Source organism: Platalea leucorodia, assembly GCF_965183815.1.
Source record: "Platalea leucorodia genome assembly, contig: HAP1_HAP1_SCAFFOLD_378, whole genome shotgun sequence".
NCBI lineage: Eukaryota > Metazoa > Chordata > Aves > Pelecaniformes > Threskiornithidae > Platalea > Platalea leucorodia.
In genome coordinates, this window is record NW_028121204.1 from 13 (window position 1) to 15,507 (window position 15,495).

Consider the following 15,495-nt stretch of genomic DNA (forward strand, 5'->3'; position numbering starts at 1 on the left):
CCTGTCCCCCCTGTCCCCCCCCATCCCCCCACCATCCCCCCCCCGTCCCCCCCCCGTCCCCCCCCCGCCCCCCCGTCCCCTGTCCCCCCTGTCCCCCCCATCCCCCACCATCCCCCCCCCGTCCCCCCCCCCGTCCCCCCCCCGCCCCCCGTCCCCTGTCCCCCCTGTCCCCCCCCATCCCCCCCCCTGTCCCCCCCTGTCCCCCCCCCGCCCCCCGTCCCCTGTCCCCCCCGTCCCCCCCCCATCCCCCCCCCCGCCCCCCCCCGCCCCCCCGCCCCCCCCCCCACCTGGAAGGCCGTCTGCCCGCTGTTGTTCTTCACCTCCTTGTTGGCCCCCCGGTACAGCAGGACGCGGGCGCAGCTCTCCTGGGGACAGCGCCCGTGCCACCCGCCGGGCCCCCGGCCCCCCCTGGCCCCCCCCGGCCCCCCCATGGCCCCCCCATGGCCCCCCCGTGCCACCCGCCGGCCCCCCGGCCCCCCATGGCCCCCCCGTGCCACCCGCCGGGCCCCCGGCCCCCCCCATGGCCCCCCCTGGCCCCCCCATGGCCCCACCGCCCACCTCTGGCCCCTGGCCCCGCGTCCCCGTGGCCCCCGTGGCCCCGGCCCCACTTCCCATGGCCCACATCCGTACGCCATGTCCCCCTCCCCATCCCCCTGTCCCCTGTCCCCATCCCCCTGTCCCCGTCCCCCTGTCCCTGTCCCCATCCCCCTGTCCCCGTCCCCATCCCCCCTGTCCCCGTCCCCCTGTCCCCATCCCCTGTCCCCTGTCCCCGTCCCCCTGTCCCTGTCCCCGTCCCCCTGTCCCTGTCCCAGTGTCCCCATGTCCCCATGTCCCCTGTCCCCCTGTCCCCCCCCATGTCCCCATGTCCCCCCCATGTCCCCCCGTCCCCCATGTCCCCCCCATGTCCCCCCCGTCCCCCCCATGTCCCCCTGTCCCCCCCACCTTGTTATAGAGGGCGCAGATGTGCAGCGCCGTGTTCCCCCCATGTCCCCCCCATGTCCCCCCATGTCCCCCCTGTCCCCCCCCCCGTCCCCCCCCCGTCCCCCCCATGTCCCCACCTTGTTGTAGAGGGCGCAGATGTGCAGCGCCGTGTTCCCCGACGCGTTCTGCGCCGCCGCCTCCGCCCCGTAGAAGAGGAGATGCTCCAGGTGCTGCGAGTGCCCGTGCAGGCAGGCCTGGGGACGGGGACAGGGGGACATGGGGACGTGGGACAGGGGGACATGGACAGGGGGACATGGGACAGGGGGACACGCCTGGGGACGGGGACAGGGGGACATGGGGACGTGGGACATGGGGACACGCCTGGGGACGGGGACAGGGGGACGTGGGACAGGGGGACATGGGACATGGGGACCATGGGGACATGGGACAGGGGGACATGGGGACATGGGACAGGGGGACACGCCTGGGGACGGGGACAGGGGGACGTGGGACAGGGGACATGGGGACATGGGGACACGCCTGGGGACGTGGGACAGGGGGACATGGGGACATGGGACATGGGGACACGCCTGGGGACGGGGACAGGGGGACGTGGGACAGGGGGACAGGGGGACATGGGACATGGGGACACGCCTGGGGACGGGGACAGGGGGGACGTGGGACAGGGGGACAGGGGGACATGGGACAGGGGGACACGCCTGGGGACGGGGACAGGGGGACATGGGGACGTGGGACAGGGGACACGCCTGGGGACGGGGACAGGGGGACATGGGACAGGGGGACATGGGACAGGGGACACGCCTGGGGACGGGGACAGGGGGACGTGGGGACATGGGACAGGGGACACGCCTGGGGACGGGGACAGGGGGACGTGGGGACATGGGACAGGGGGACATGCCTGGGAACGGGACAGGGGGATGTGGGGACATGGGACAGGGGGACATGGGACATGGGGACACGCCTGGGGACAGGGACAGGGGACGTGGGACAGGGGGACAGGGGGACATGGGACATGGGGACACGCCTGGGGACAGGGACAGGGGGACATGGGGACATGGGACATGGGGACACGCCTGGGGACGGGGACAGGGGGACGTGGGACAGGGGGACAGGGGGACATGGGACATGGGGACACGCCTGGGGACGGGGACAGGGGGACGTGGGACAGGGGGACAGGGGGACATGGGACAGGGGGACACGCCTGGGGACGGGGACAGGGGGACGTGGCGACGTGGGACAGGGGGACATGGGACATGGGACAGGGGACACGCCTGGGGACGGGGACAGGGACATGGGACATGGGACATGGGGACGGGGACATGGAGATGGGGACATGGGGACGAGGACACACCTGGGGATGGGGACAGGGGACGTGGGGACATGGGACAGGGGGACATGGGACATGGGACAGGGGGACACGCCTGGGGACGGGGACAGGGGGACATGGGACAGGGGGACAGGGGGACATGGGACATGGGACATGGGGACACGCCTGGGGACGGGGACAGTGGGACGTGGGACATGGGGGCAGGGGGACATGGGGACGAGGACACACCTGGGGATGGGGACAGGGATATGGGACATGGGGGCAGGGGGACATGGGGATGGGGACATGGGGATGGGGACATGGGGACGAGGACACACCTGGTGATGGGGACAGGGACATGGGGACGGTGACACCCGGGGACAGGGACACAGCTGGGGACAGGGGCCAGGGGACACGGAGACATGGGGACAGGGGACAGTGACATGGTTGGGGCCGGGGGCCGTGGGGCCGTGGGGCCGTGGGGCCAGGGGAGGGGGGCAATGGGGCCAGGGGCTATGGGGGAGATTGGGGCCAGGGGGGAGATGGGGCCAGGGGCCAGGGGGTGAGAGGGGGCCAGGGGCCATGGGGCCATGGGGGACAGGGGGAGGGGGGCAATGGGGCCAGGGGGCCAGGGGGCCACAGGGCCAGGGGCCATGGGGCCATGGGGCCGTGGGGCCAGGGGGGAGATGGGGCCAGGGGCCATGGGGCCATGGGGCCACAGGGACAAGGGGTCATGGGACCATGGGGCCATGGGGAGAGGGGCCAGGGGGCCCCGGGGCCAGGGAGCCACGGGGCCACGGGGACACAGGGACAAGGGGCCATGGGGCCATGGGGCCAGGGTCCATGGGGCCGGGGGCCGTGGGCTGGGGGCCAGGGGCCGGAGCCGGGGCCGGGGGCCAGGGGCCAGGGCCAGGGTCCATGGGCCAGGGGCCGGGGCCGGGGGCCAGGGGCCAGGGGCCCGGGGCCGGGGGCCAGGGCCGGGGCCGGGGGCGACCTGGTGGATCTCCTGCCAGCCGTTCTCGTCGACGGTGCCGATGTGGGCGCGGTTGAAGAGCAGGAGCTCGCAGCAGCGCGGGTCCCCCCCCACCATGGCCGTGTGGTAGAGCGGCGTCAGCCCCCGCCGGTCCTTGTAGTTGGGGGAGCCCCCCAGGTCCAGCAGCGCCTGCGGGCACCGGCCTGCACCCACCGCCCCCACCCACCGCCCCCACCCACGGCACCCACCGCCCCCGCGCCCACCGCACCCACCCACCGCACCCACCCAGGGCACCCACCCAGGGAACCCACCCATGGCACCCACCCACAGCACCCACAGAACCCACCCAGGGCACCCACCCACCGCCCCCACCCATGGCACCCACCCACCGCACCCACCCACAGCACCCACAGAACCCACCCAGGGCACCCACCCACCGCCCCCACCCATGGCACCCACAGAACCCACCCAGGGCACCCACCCACCGCCCCCACCCATGGCACCCACCCACCGCACCCACCCAGGGCACCCACCCAGGGAACCCATCCAGGGCACCCACCCATGGCACCCACCCACAGCACCCACCCACCGCACCCGCCCACCGCACCCACCCATGGCACCCACGGAACCCCCTTGCCCATGGCACCCACCCATGGCACCCAGAGCACCCACTGCCCCCAGCACCCGCCCACCGCACCCACCCACCCATGGCACCCACCCATGGCACCCACCCCACCCATGGCACCCACGGAACCCACCCATGGCACCCATGGCACCCACCACCCCCACCCACCACCCACGGCACCCACCCATGGCACCCATGGCACCCACGGCACCCACTGCCCCCACCCACCACCCACAGCACCCACCCATGGCACCCATGGCACCCACGGCACCCACTGCCCCCACCGCCCATGGCACCCACCCATAGCACCCACCCACGGCACCCACAGCACCCACCCATGGCACCCACCCACCTGCACCGCCCACAGCACCCACCCACGGCACCCACCCATGGCACCCATGGCACCCACAGCATCCACCCACGGCACCCACCCATGGCACGCACAGCACCCACCCATGGCACCCATGGCACCCACGGCACCCACCCATGGCATCCACCCACGGCACCCACCCATGGCACCCACCCACCCATGGCACCCATGGCACCCACAGCATCCACCCACGGCACCCACGGCACCCAGGGAACCCACCCACAGCACCCACCCACGGCACGCACAGCACCCACCCATGGCACCCATGGCACCCACGGCACCCACCCATGGCATCCACCCACGGCACCCACCCATGGCACCCACCCACGGCACGCACAGCACCCACCCATGGCACCCACCCACCCATGGCACCCATGGCACCCACAGCACCCACCCAGGCACCCACGGCACCCACCCGGGAACCCACCGCACCCACAGCACCGCGCACCCATTGCACCCATGCGCCCATCAGACCCAGGCACGCACAGCACCCGTGCACCCGCTAGCGCCCAGCCACGCTGCAGCGGCACCCACGGCACCCACGCACCCATCACAGCACCCATGCACCCTGCAGGAGCATGCGCAGCACCCAGGCACCCGTGCACCCCTTGCGCCCGTGCACGCTGCAGGGGCACCCATGCACCCGCTGCATGCACAGCACCCGTTGCACCCATCGCACCTGGGCACACGCAGCACCCGGGCACGCTGCAGGGGTGCACATTGCACCCACGCACCCCTTGCGCCCGTGCACACTGCAGGGGCACCCATGCACCCGCTGCATGCACAGCACCCGTTGCACCCATCGCACCTGGGCACGCGCAGCACCCGGGCACGCTGCAGGGGTGCACATTGCACCCACGCACCCCTTGCGCCCGTGCACACTGCAGGGGCACCCATGCACCCGCTGCATGCACAGCACCCATCGCACCCACAGCCCCCGCTGCACCCAGGCATGCGCAGCACCCGGGCATGCTGCAGGAGCATGCGCAGCACCCATGCACCCTTGCACCCAGGCACCCCTTGCACCCAGGCACCCATTGCACCCGTGCACCTTTGCATGCTGCAGCAGCACGCACGGCACCCATTGCATCCATGCACACACAGCACCCACACACCCATTGCACCCGCGCACACTGCAGGGGCCCGCGCAGCACCCATTGCACGCTGCAGGACCACGCACAGCACCCATGCACCCATTGCACCCGTTGCACGCTGCAGGGCCGTGCACAGCACCCATTCCACCCGTTGCACGCTGCAGGGCTGTGCACAGCACCCATGCACCTGTTGCACCCATTGCACGCTGCAGGACCACGCACAGCACCCATGCACCCATTGCACCCGTTGCACGCTGCAGGGCTGTGCACAGCACCCGTTGCACCCGTTGCACGCTGCAGGGCTGTGCACAGCACCCATTCCACCCGTTGCACGCTGCAGGACCACGCACAGCACCCTTGCACCCATTGCACCCGTTGCACGCTGCAGGGCCGTGCACAGCACCTGTCGCACCCGTTGCACGCTGCAGGGCTGTGCACAGCACCCATGCACCCATTGCACCCGTTGCACGCTGCAGGGCTGTGCACAGCACCCATTGCACCCGTTGCACGCTGCAGGGCCGTGCACAGCACCCATGCACCCATTGCACCCGTTGCACGCTGCAGGACCACGCACAGCACCCATTCCACCCGTTGCACGCTGCAGGGCCGTGCACAGCACCCATTGCACCCGTTGCACCCGTTGCACGCTGCAGGGCTGTGCACGGCACCCATGCACCCATTGCACCCGTTGCACGCTGCAGGGCTGTGCACAGCACCCATGCACCCATTGCACCCGTTGCACGCTGCAGGGCTGTGCACAGCACCCATGCACCCATTGCACGCTGCAGGGCCGTGCACAGCACCCATTGCACCCGTTGCACCCGTTGCACGCTGCAGGGCTGTGCACAGCACCCATGCACCCATTGCACGCTGCAGGGCCGTGCACAGCACCCATGCACCCATTGCACCTGTTGCACGCTGCAGGGCTGTGCACAGCACCCATTGCACCCGTTGCACGCTGCAGGGGCCCGCGCAGCACCCGTGCACGCGCGGCAGGCCTGTGGGTGCCCACACGCGCCCGTGCACGCCCGTGGGTGCCCATGGGAGCACGCGCACGCCCAGGCACACTCGCGGGTGCCCATGCACACCCATAGGTGCCACTGCGAGTCCATGCACGCCCGTGGGTGCCGGTGTGAGCCTGCGCCCACCCATGGGTGCCCACGCACGCTCATGGGTGCCCCAGCCCACCCATGCCCCCCGTGGGTGCCCCCCATGGCCTCTGTGGGTGCCCCCCATGGCCCTTGGCCCCTCGTGGGTGCCCCCCATGGCCCCCGTGGGTGCCCCCCATGCCCCCCTTGGCCCCCGTGGATGCTCACCCATGGGTGCCCATGCCCCCCATGGCCCCCATGGGTGCCCCCCATGGCCCCCCGGCACCGTGGGTGCCTCCCATGACCCCATGGGTGCTCACCCATGGGTGCCCATGCCCCCCTTGGCCCCCCGTGGGTGCTCCCCATGCCCCCCGTGGATGGTCACCCATGGGTGCCCATGCCCCCCATGGCCCCCGTGGGTGCCCCCCATGCTCCCCTTGGCCCCCGTGGAGGCTCACCCATGGGTTCCCATGCCCCCTATGCCCCCGTGGGTGCCCCCCACGCCCCCCATGCCCCCGTGGGTGCCCCCCACGCCCCCCTTGGCCCCCGTGGGTGCCCCCCAGCCCCCGCGGGTGCCCCCCACGCCCCCCATGCCCCCGTGGGTGCCCCCCACGCCCCCCATGCCCCCCGTGGGTGCCCACGCACGCTCATGGGTGCCCCAGCCCACCCATGCCCCCCGTGGGTGCCCCCCATGCCCCCGTGGGTGCCCCCCACGCCCCCCATGCCCCCCGTGGGTGCCCCCCACGCCCCACGTGGGCGCCCCCCAGCCCCCGTGGGTGCCCCCCACGCCCCCCGTGGGTGCCCCCCAGCCCCCCTGGGTGCCCCCCAGCCCCCGTGGGTGCCCCCGTGGGCGCCCCCCACCCCCCGTGGGTGCCCCGCGGGTGCCTACCAGCAGGGCGGGGTAGCGGCGGGTGCAGACGGCGCGGTGCAGGGCGGTGGCCCCGTCGCGGGCGCGGAAGTCGAGGTGGGCCCCCCCCAGGCAGAGCAGCCGGATGATCTCCACCTCCCCCGGGCCCTCGCGCTGCGCCGCCAGCGTCAGCGGGGTCTCTGGGGGGGACCCTGTCACCGGGGCGGGGGGCACGGGGGGGCGGGGGGGGCGGGGGGGCATGGGGGGGACCGGGGGGGGATATGGGGATGTGGGGGGACATGGGGACGTGGGGACGTGGGGGGACGTGGGGGGGCGTGGGGGGACATGGGGACATGGGGGGGTGGGGACACGGGGGGGGCATGGGGATGTGGGGGGATATGGGGACGTGGGGACATGGGGACATGGGGGGGTGTGGGGGGATATGGGGATGTGGGGGGACATGGGGACATGGGGGGGTGTGGGGACGTGGGGGGGGTGTGGGGACATGGGGACATGGGGACAGGGGAGTGTGGGGACGTGGGGGGACGTGGGGACATGGGGGGGTGTGAGGACACGGGGGGACAGGGGGACATGGGGGGGCATGGGGGGACATGGGGACATGGGGGGTGGGGACACGGGGGGGGGCATGGGGACATTGGGGGGACAGGGGGACATGGGGGGGTGTGGGGGGCTATGGGGACACGGGGACATGGGGGGACATGGGGACATGGGGACATGGGGGGGCACAGGGGGGCACAGGGGGACACGGGGACATGGGGGGACATGGGGACGTGGGGGGGGTGATGGGGGACATCAGGGGTTGGGGAGCTGGGGGGGGTCAGGGGGTGACGCTGGGGACATGGGGGGGTCCCCGGGAATGGGGGGGTCCCCGGGGGCACCCCGGGGTGTGACACCAGGAACACGGGGGTCCCCAAGGTCGGGGGTGTCCCCAAGGATGGGGGGGGGCCCAGGGGTTGGGGGGGTCCCCCCAGGGGTCAGGGGGTCCCCAAGGTCGGGGGTGTCCCCAAGGATGGGGGGGGGGCCCAGGGGTCCAGGGGTCCCCAAGGTGGGGGGTGTCCCCAAGGATGGGGGGGGGCCCAGGGGTCCGGGGGTCCCCAAGGTGGGGGGGTCCCCAAGGTCGGGGGGGTCCCAGGGGTCCGGGGGTCCCCAAGGTGGGGGGGGTCCCCAAGGATGGGGGGTCCCAGGGGTCGGGGGGGTCCCCCCAGGGGTCGGGGGTCCTCAAGGCAGGGGGTCCCCAAGGTCGGGGGTGTCCCCAAGGATGGGGGGGTCCCAGGGGTTGGGGGGGTCCCAGGGGTCGGGAGTCCTCAAGGTGGGGGGGGGGTCCCCAAGGATGGGGGGGGCCCAGGCGTCGGGGGGTCCCCAAGGATGGGGGGGTCCCAGGGGTTGGGGGGGTCCCAGAGGTCGGGGGTCCCCAAGGTCGGGGGGGGGTCCCAGGGGTTGGGGGGCTCCCAGGGGTCAGGGGGTCCCCAAGGGGGGGGGGGTCCCCAAGGTCGGGGGGGGGTCCCAGGGGTCGGGGGGTCCCCAAGGGGGGGGGGGGTCCCCAAGGTCGGGGGGGGTCCCAGGGGTCGGGGGGGGTCCCAGGGGTCAGGGGGCCCCCAAGGGGGGGGGGTCCCCAAGGTCGGGGGGGGGTCCCAGGGGTCGGGGGGGTCCCAGGGGTCAGGGGGCCCCCAAGGGGGGGTCCCCAAGGGGGGGCTCACCCCCCGAGTCGGAGTCGTGGTAGTTGGGGTCCAGGCCGCGGTCCAGCAGCCGGGCCACCTTCTCGGCCGAGCCGTGCTGCACGTAGTCCAGGAACTTCCGCAGCCCCGTCTGCGGGGACGCGGGGACGCGGGGACGCCGTGAGGGGACGCGGGGGGCGGGGGGACACGGGGGGACATGGGGACGCCGTGAGGGGACGCGGGGGGCGGGGGGACACGGGGGGCAAGGGGACACAGGGGGACATGGGGACGCGGGGACGCCGTGAGGGGACGCGGGGGGACACGGGGACACGGGGGGACATGGGGACGCGGGGACGCCGTGAGGGGACGCGGGGGGCGGGGGGACACGGGGGGACATGGGGACGCCGTGAGGGGACGCGGGGACACGGGGGGACATGGGGACGCGGGGACGCCGTGAGGGGACGCGGGGGGTGGGGGGACACGGGGACACGGGGGGACATGGGGACGCGGGGACGCGGGGACGCCGTGAGGGGACGCGGGGGGCAAGGGGACACGGGGGGACATGGGGACGCGGGGACGCCGTGAGGGGACGCAGGGGGACACGGGGACACGGGGGGCAAGGGGACACGGGGGGACACGGGGACGCGGGGATGCTGTGAGGGGACGCGAGGGGTGAGGGGACGCGGGGGGACATGGGGACGCGGGGACGCCGTGAGGGGACGTGGGGGGCGAGGGGACACGGGGGGCAAGGGGACGTGGGGGGACATGGGGACACGGGGACGCCATGAGGGGACGCGGGGACGCGGGGGGTGAGGGGACGCGGGGACGCCCTGAAGGGATGTGGGGACATGGGGACACGGGGACGCGTGGGGCGAGGGGACACAGGGATGTGTGGGGCGAGGGGACACGGGGACACGGGGACATGGGGACACGGGGACGTGGGGACGCGTGGGGAGAGGGAATGCGGGGACGTGGGGACGCTGTGAGGGGACGCGGGGACTTGGGGATGTGGGGACGCGGGGATGCAGGGACGCGTGGGGCGAGGGGACGCGGGGACACGGGGGTGGGGACGCTGTGAGGGGAGGTGGGGACGCGGGGGGACGCGGGGACGCGTGGGGATGCGCGGCCGGGAGCAAGGGGGCGTGGCGGGGAGCAAAGGGGCGTGGCCGGGAGCAAGGGGGCGTGGCCTGGAGCAAGGGGGCGTGGCGGGGAGCAAGGGGGCGTGGCCGGGCGGCCCCACCTTGGTGTGGAGCTTGGCCAGCTGCTTCTCGTCCAGGTTGGTCTGCTTGTACACCCGCGTCTTGTAGCGGAACTGGGGGGCGGGGTCAGCGCGGACACGCCCCCGGCAGGGACACGCCCCCTCGGGCCGGGGACACGCCCCCTCGGGCCGGGGACACGCCCCTTCCCCACCAGGACCACGCCCCCATTCAACCCAAGCTGGAACCCACAGGCCCCGCCCCCTTTAGGCCCGCCCCAAGGGAAGCCCCGCCCCTTGCCCCGCCCGCTCAGACCCCGCCCACCCCCTATGCCCCGCCCACCCCGAGGTAGGCCACGCCCTGGTCAAAGCTCAGGTGGGGCAACCCACGGGGGGGGGGCGTTCCCTTGGGGGGGTCCCCCGCCCAGGCCACACCCACCCAGGCCACACCCACCCTTGGCCCTGCCCACCCCGAGGCCACGCCCACCTCGAGGTAGGCCACGCCCTACTTGAAACTCTTTAGTGGGGCAACCCATGGGGGGGGTGTTCCCTTGGGGGAGGGGTGTCCCCACCCAGACCACACCCACCCTTGGCACCGCCCACCCGAGGCCACGCCCACCTCGAGGTAGGCCACGCCCTTTTCAAACCTCTTGGGTGGGGCAACCCACGGGGGGGGGGGTGTTCCCTTTGGGGGGGTACCCCCCACCCTGGCCCCACCCACCCAGGCCCCGCCCACCCCGAGGCCACGCCCACCCGAGGCCACGCCCACCTCGAGGTAGGCCACGCCCTTTTCAAACCTGTTTGGTGGGGCAACCCACAAGGGGGGGGGGTGTTCCCTTGGGGGGGTACCCCCCACCCTGGCCCCACCCACCCAGGCCCCACCCACCCAGAGGCCACGCCCACCCAGAGGCCACGCCCACCTCGACGTAGGCCACGCCCTTTTCAAACCTCTTGGGTGGGGCAACCCACGGGGGGGGGGGGTGTTCCCTTTGGGGGGGTACCCCCCACCCAGGCCCCACCCACCCAGGCCCCACCCACCCCGAGGCCACGCCCACCCGAGGCCACGCCCACCTCGAGGTAGGCCACGCCCTTTTCAAACCTGTTTGGTGGGGCAACCCACAAGGGGGGGGGGGGTGTTCCCTTGGGGGGGTACCCCCCACCCTGGCCCCACCCACCCAGGCCCCACCCACCCAGAGGCCACGCCCACCCAGAGGCCACGCCCACCTCGACGTAGGCCACGCCCTGGTCAAACCTCTTAGATGGGGCAACCCACAAGGGGGGGGTGGTGTTCCCTTGGGGGGGTCCCCCACCCACCCAGGCCCCACCCACCCTTGGCCCCGCCCACCCTGGCCCCGCCCACCCCAGGCCCCGCCCACCTCGAGGTAGGGCACGCCCTGGTCGAAGCTCTGGGGGTAGTCGCGCAGGGGCCGCTCCTCGTCCAGGAACTTGGCGTCGCGGCCGGCGGCGGCGGGCTGGAAGAGGCCGTAGTTGAGGCCGTCGTGGAGCCCCTCGGTCAGGGCGCAGAGCAGCTGCTGCTTGGCCGCCCACACCGCCGCCCCCGGGTCGAAGCGCAGGCACTTCTGGGGGGGCACCGGGCCGTCAGGGGGGGCCCCGCCGCGGGGAGCCCCCGCCGCGGGCCCCCCACAGCCCCCGCCGCCAGGGACCCCCATAAAGGGGAGCCCCCACCGCGGGCCCCCCACAGCCCCCGGGGTCAGGGACCCCCATAAAGGGGAGCCCCCACCGTGGGGACCCCCACAGCCCCCGCAGTCAGGGACCCCCATAAAGGGGAGCCCCCACCGTGGGGACCCCCACAGCCCCCGCAGTCAGGGACCCCCATAAAGGGGTGCCCCCACCGTGGGGACCCCCACAGCCCCCGGGGTCAGGGACCCCCATAAAGGGGACCCCCATAATGGGGACCCCCACAGCCCCCGGGGTCAGGGACCCCCATAAAGGGGACCCCCATAATGGGGACCCCCACAGCCCCCGGGGTCAGGGACCCCCATAAAGGGGAGCCCCCACCATGGGGACCCCCACAGCCCCCGGGGCCAGGGACCCCCATAAAGGGGACCCCTCCCACCATGGGGACCCCCACAGCCCCCGGGGTCAGGGACCCCCATAAAGGGGACCCCCCCCACCATGGGGACCCCCACAGCCCCCGCCGCCAGGGACCCCCATAAAGGGGACCCCCCCCACCGTGGGGACCCCCACAGCCCCCGGGGTCAGGGACCCCCATAAAGGGGGCCCCCCCCACCGTGGGGACCCCCACAGCCCCCGGGGTCAGGGACCCCCATAAAGGGGACCCCCATAATGGGGACCCCCACAGCCCCCGGGGTCAGGGACCCCCATAAAGGGGACCCCCCCCACCATGGGGACCCCCACAGCCCCCGGGGTCAGGGACCCCCATAAAGGGGACCCCCCCCCACCATGGGGACCCCCCCCAGCCCCCGAGGTCAGGGACCCCAGGATCGGGACCCCCCCATCGCCACTGGGGTCAGGGACCCCCATAATGGGGACCCCCCCAGCACCCCCGGGGTCAGGGATCCCCAGAACAGGGACCCCCTGCACCCCTGGGCTCAGGCACCCCAAGATGGGGACCCCCCCACCCCCCACCACCCTGGGGTGACCCCCCCCTCGTTTTGGGGTCCTCCCCTACATTTAGGGGACCCCCCCCCATTTTGGGGGGACACGCCCTGCCCTTGGGGCCCCCCCCATACTTTTGGGGACCCCCCCTATTTTGGGGGACCCCCCCAAGACATTAGGGACCCCCCCAATTCCAGAACCTCCCATATTTTTGGGGGACCCCCCCATATTTTTTGGGACCCCCTCTATATTTTTGGGGACCCCCCTCTATTTTTGGGGACCCCCCCAATTCCAGAACCCCCCCCCGTTTTCAGGGACCCCCCCCCGTTTTCAGGGACCCCCCCCGGATTTTGGGGACCCCCCCAGTTTCGGGGACCCCCCCTGGATTTTGGGGACCCCCCCCGATTGCAGGCCCCCCCCCCACTTTCAGGGACCCCCCCCCGGATTTTGGGACACCCCCCCGGATTTTGGGACCCCCCCCCCCCCTTTCAGGGACCCCCCCCCTATTTCAGGGCCCCCCCCCGGATTTCGGGGACCCCCCCAATTGCAGGCCCCCCACACACTTTCAGGGACCCCCCCCCATTTCAGGGACCCCCCCCGGATTTCGGGGACCCCCCCCTGGATTTCGGGCCCCCCCCCCGGATTTCGGGGCCCCCCCGCATGCCGGGCCCCCGCTGACCGTCTGGTGCAGGTCGGGGATGCCGATGCGGAAGACCATCCTGCTGAAGTGGGCGTCGTCGGGGGCGGGGGGGGGCCGGGGGGGGCCCCGGGCGCGGGGGGGGCCGGGGTTGCCGCCGGGGGGGCCCTCGCGGGAGCTCCCCGAGTCCGAGTCGCCCTCGGGGTACTCGGAGCCCCGACCCTCCTCCTCCTCGCTGGAGGCCGGCGTGCGCGGCATGCTGCCACCATCACACGGCTGGGGGGGGAGGGGGAGGGTGACCCCCCCGAACCCCCCCCAGCACCCACAGCCCCCCCCAGGGCACCCACAGCCCCCCCCCAGCACCCAGAGCCCCCCCCCAGCACCCACACGCTCGCACACGCATGTGCACGCACGGCGCAGCGCGAGGGTTTGCTGCCACCATCACATGGCTGGGGGGGGGGGGGGTGGGTGACCACCCCTGAACCCCCCCACAGCACCCACAGCCCCTCAGAGCCCCCCCCCAGCACCCACAGCCCCCCCCCAGCACCCACACGCTCGCACACGCATGTGCACGCACGGCGCAGCGCGAGGGTTTGCTGCCACCATCACACGGCTGGGGGGGAGGGGGGGCGGGTGACCCCCCCGAACCCCCCCCAGCACCCACAGCCCCCCCCAGGGCACCCACAGCCCCCCCACAGCACCCACAGCCCCCCCCCAGCACCCACACGCTCGCACACGCATGTGCACGCACGGCGCAGCGCGAGGGTTTGCTGCCACCATCACACGGCTGGGGGGGAGGGGGGCTGGGTGACCCCCCCGAACCCCCCCAGGGCACCCAGAGCCCCCCCCAGCACCCACAGCCCCCCCCCAGCACCCACACGCTCGCACACGTATGTCCACCCTCGCACACGCGTGTGCGTGCATGGAGCAGCACACGGGCGCGCAAGGCCCCGCCGCACCAGTACGTGACTGGGGGGGACTGGGAGGAGGGGGGGGTGCCCCTCCCGCACCCCCACGCTTGCACACGCGTGTGCACCCTCACGGCACGGCTCGCACCCCCGCGGCCCCGCCCGGGTTTCCCGCGCCGCCGCCGCCGCGCACACGCGTGCGCGAAGCCCCCCCCCGCCCTTCGCGCGCCCTCGCACGCGCTCGTGCGCCCTCGCACGCGCTAGTGCAGGCCGCGCCCGCCGGCGCCCGCCTGGGTCGGGTTATTTTTAGCGGGCGGCGGGAAGTGGGGCGCGTCCCGGGGGGGGGGGGGGGCGCGGGGACGCGGGGACGCGGCAGCGACACGGCAGCGACACGGCGGCGCCGTGACCTTGGGGGCCCTTGAACCAGTTGGGGGGGGGGGGCGGGGAGCGGGGGTGGGCACGCGGGTGGGCACGGGGAGCAGGCCCGGGCACCGGGGGCACGCGTGTGCAAGCGTGTGAGCGTGGGGAGCGCATGTGTGCAAGCGTGTGAGCGTGGGGAGCACGTGTGTGCAAGCGTGCGTGCAGAGGGAGCATGCACGTGCACCAGGAGCATGTGTGTGCAAGCGTGTGTGTGCATGGGGTGCAGGCCCGGGCACCGGGGGCACGTGTGTGCAAGCGTGTGAGCGTGGGGAGCGCATGTGTGCAAGCGTGCATGCAGAGGGAGCATGCACGTGCACCAGGAGCACAGGTGTGCAAGGTGTGTGGGCATGGGGTGCAGGCCCGGGCACCGGGGGCACGCGTGTGCAAGGTGTGTGTGCATGGGGTGCAGGCCCGGGCACCGGGGGCACGCGTGTGCAAGCGTGTGAGTGTGGGGAACACATGTGTGCAAGCGTGCGTGCAGAGGGAGCATGCACGTGCACCAGGAGCACGTGTGTGCAAGGTGTGTGGGCATGGGGTGCAGGCCCAGGCACCAGGAGCCCGTGTGTGCAAGCGTGTGAGCATGGGGAGCACGTGTGTGCAAGCGTGTGTGCAGAGAGAGCATGCACGTGCACCAGGAGCATGCGTGTGCAAGCGTGTGAGCATGGGGAGCCGGTGTGAGCACTGAGAGCACGCGTGTGCAAGCTTGTGAGTGTTGGGATCATGTGCGTGCAAGCGTGTGAGCATGGGGAGCACGTGTGTGCAAGCGTGTGAGCGTGGGGAGCACGCGTGTGCAAGCGTGTGAGCGTGGGGAACGCGTGTGTGCAAGCGTGCATG

General features: G+C 73.5%; 1 protein-coding gene across 1 annotated transcript; it reads right to left on the bottom strand.

Annotated features, from left to right (window-relative positions):
• Positions 1-287: 287 nt before the first annotated feature.
• On the bottom strand, positions 288-13,591 carry LOC309604136 (SH3 and multiple ankyrin repeat domains protein 1-like; the record flags this gene model as incomplete). The annotated part of the gene is made up of 8 exons (XM_082339048.1): positions 288-365; positions 1,059-1,175; positions 3,243-3,410; positions 7,288-7,445; positions 8,964-9,072; positions 10,162-10,233; positions 11,493-11,696; positions 13,376-13,591. Coding segments are annotated over 8 exons (1,122 nt in total), but the record flags the coding sequence as incomplete, so codon positions are not given.
• Between the last annotated feature and the right edge of the window lie 1,904 nt (positions 13,592-15,495).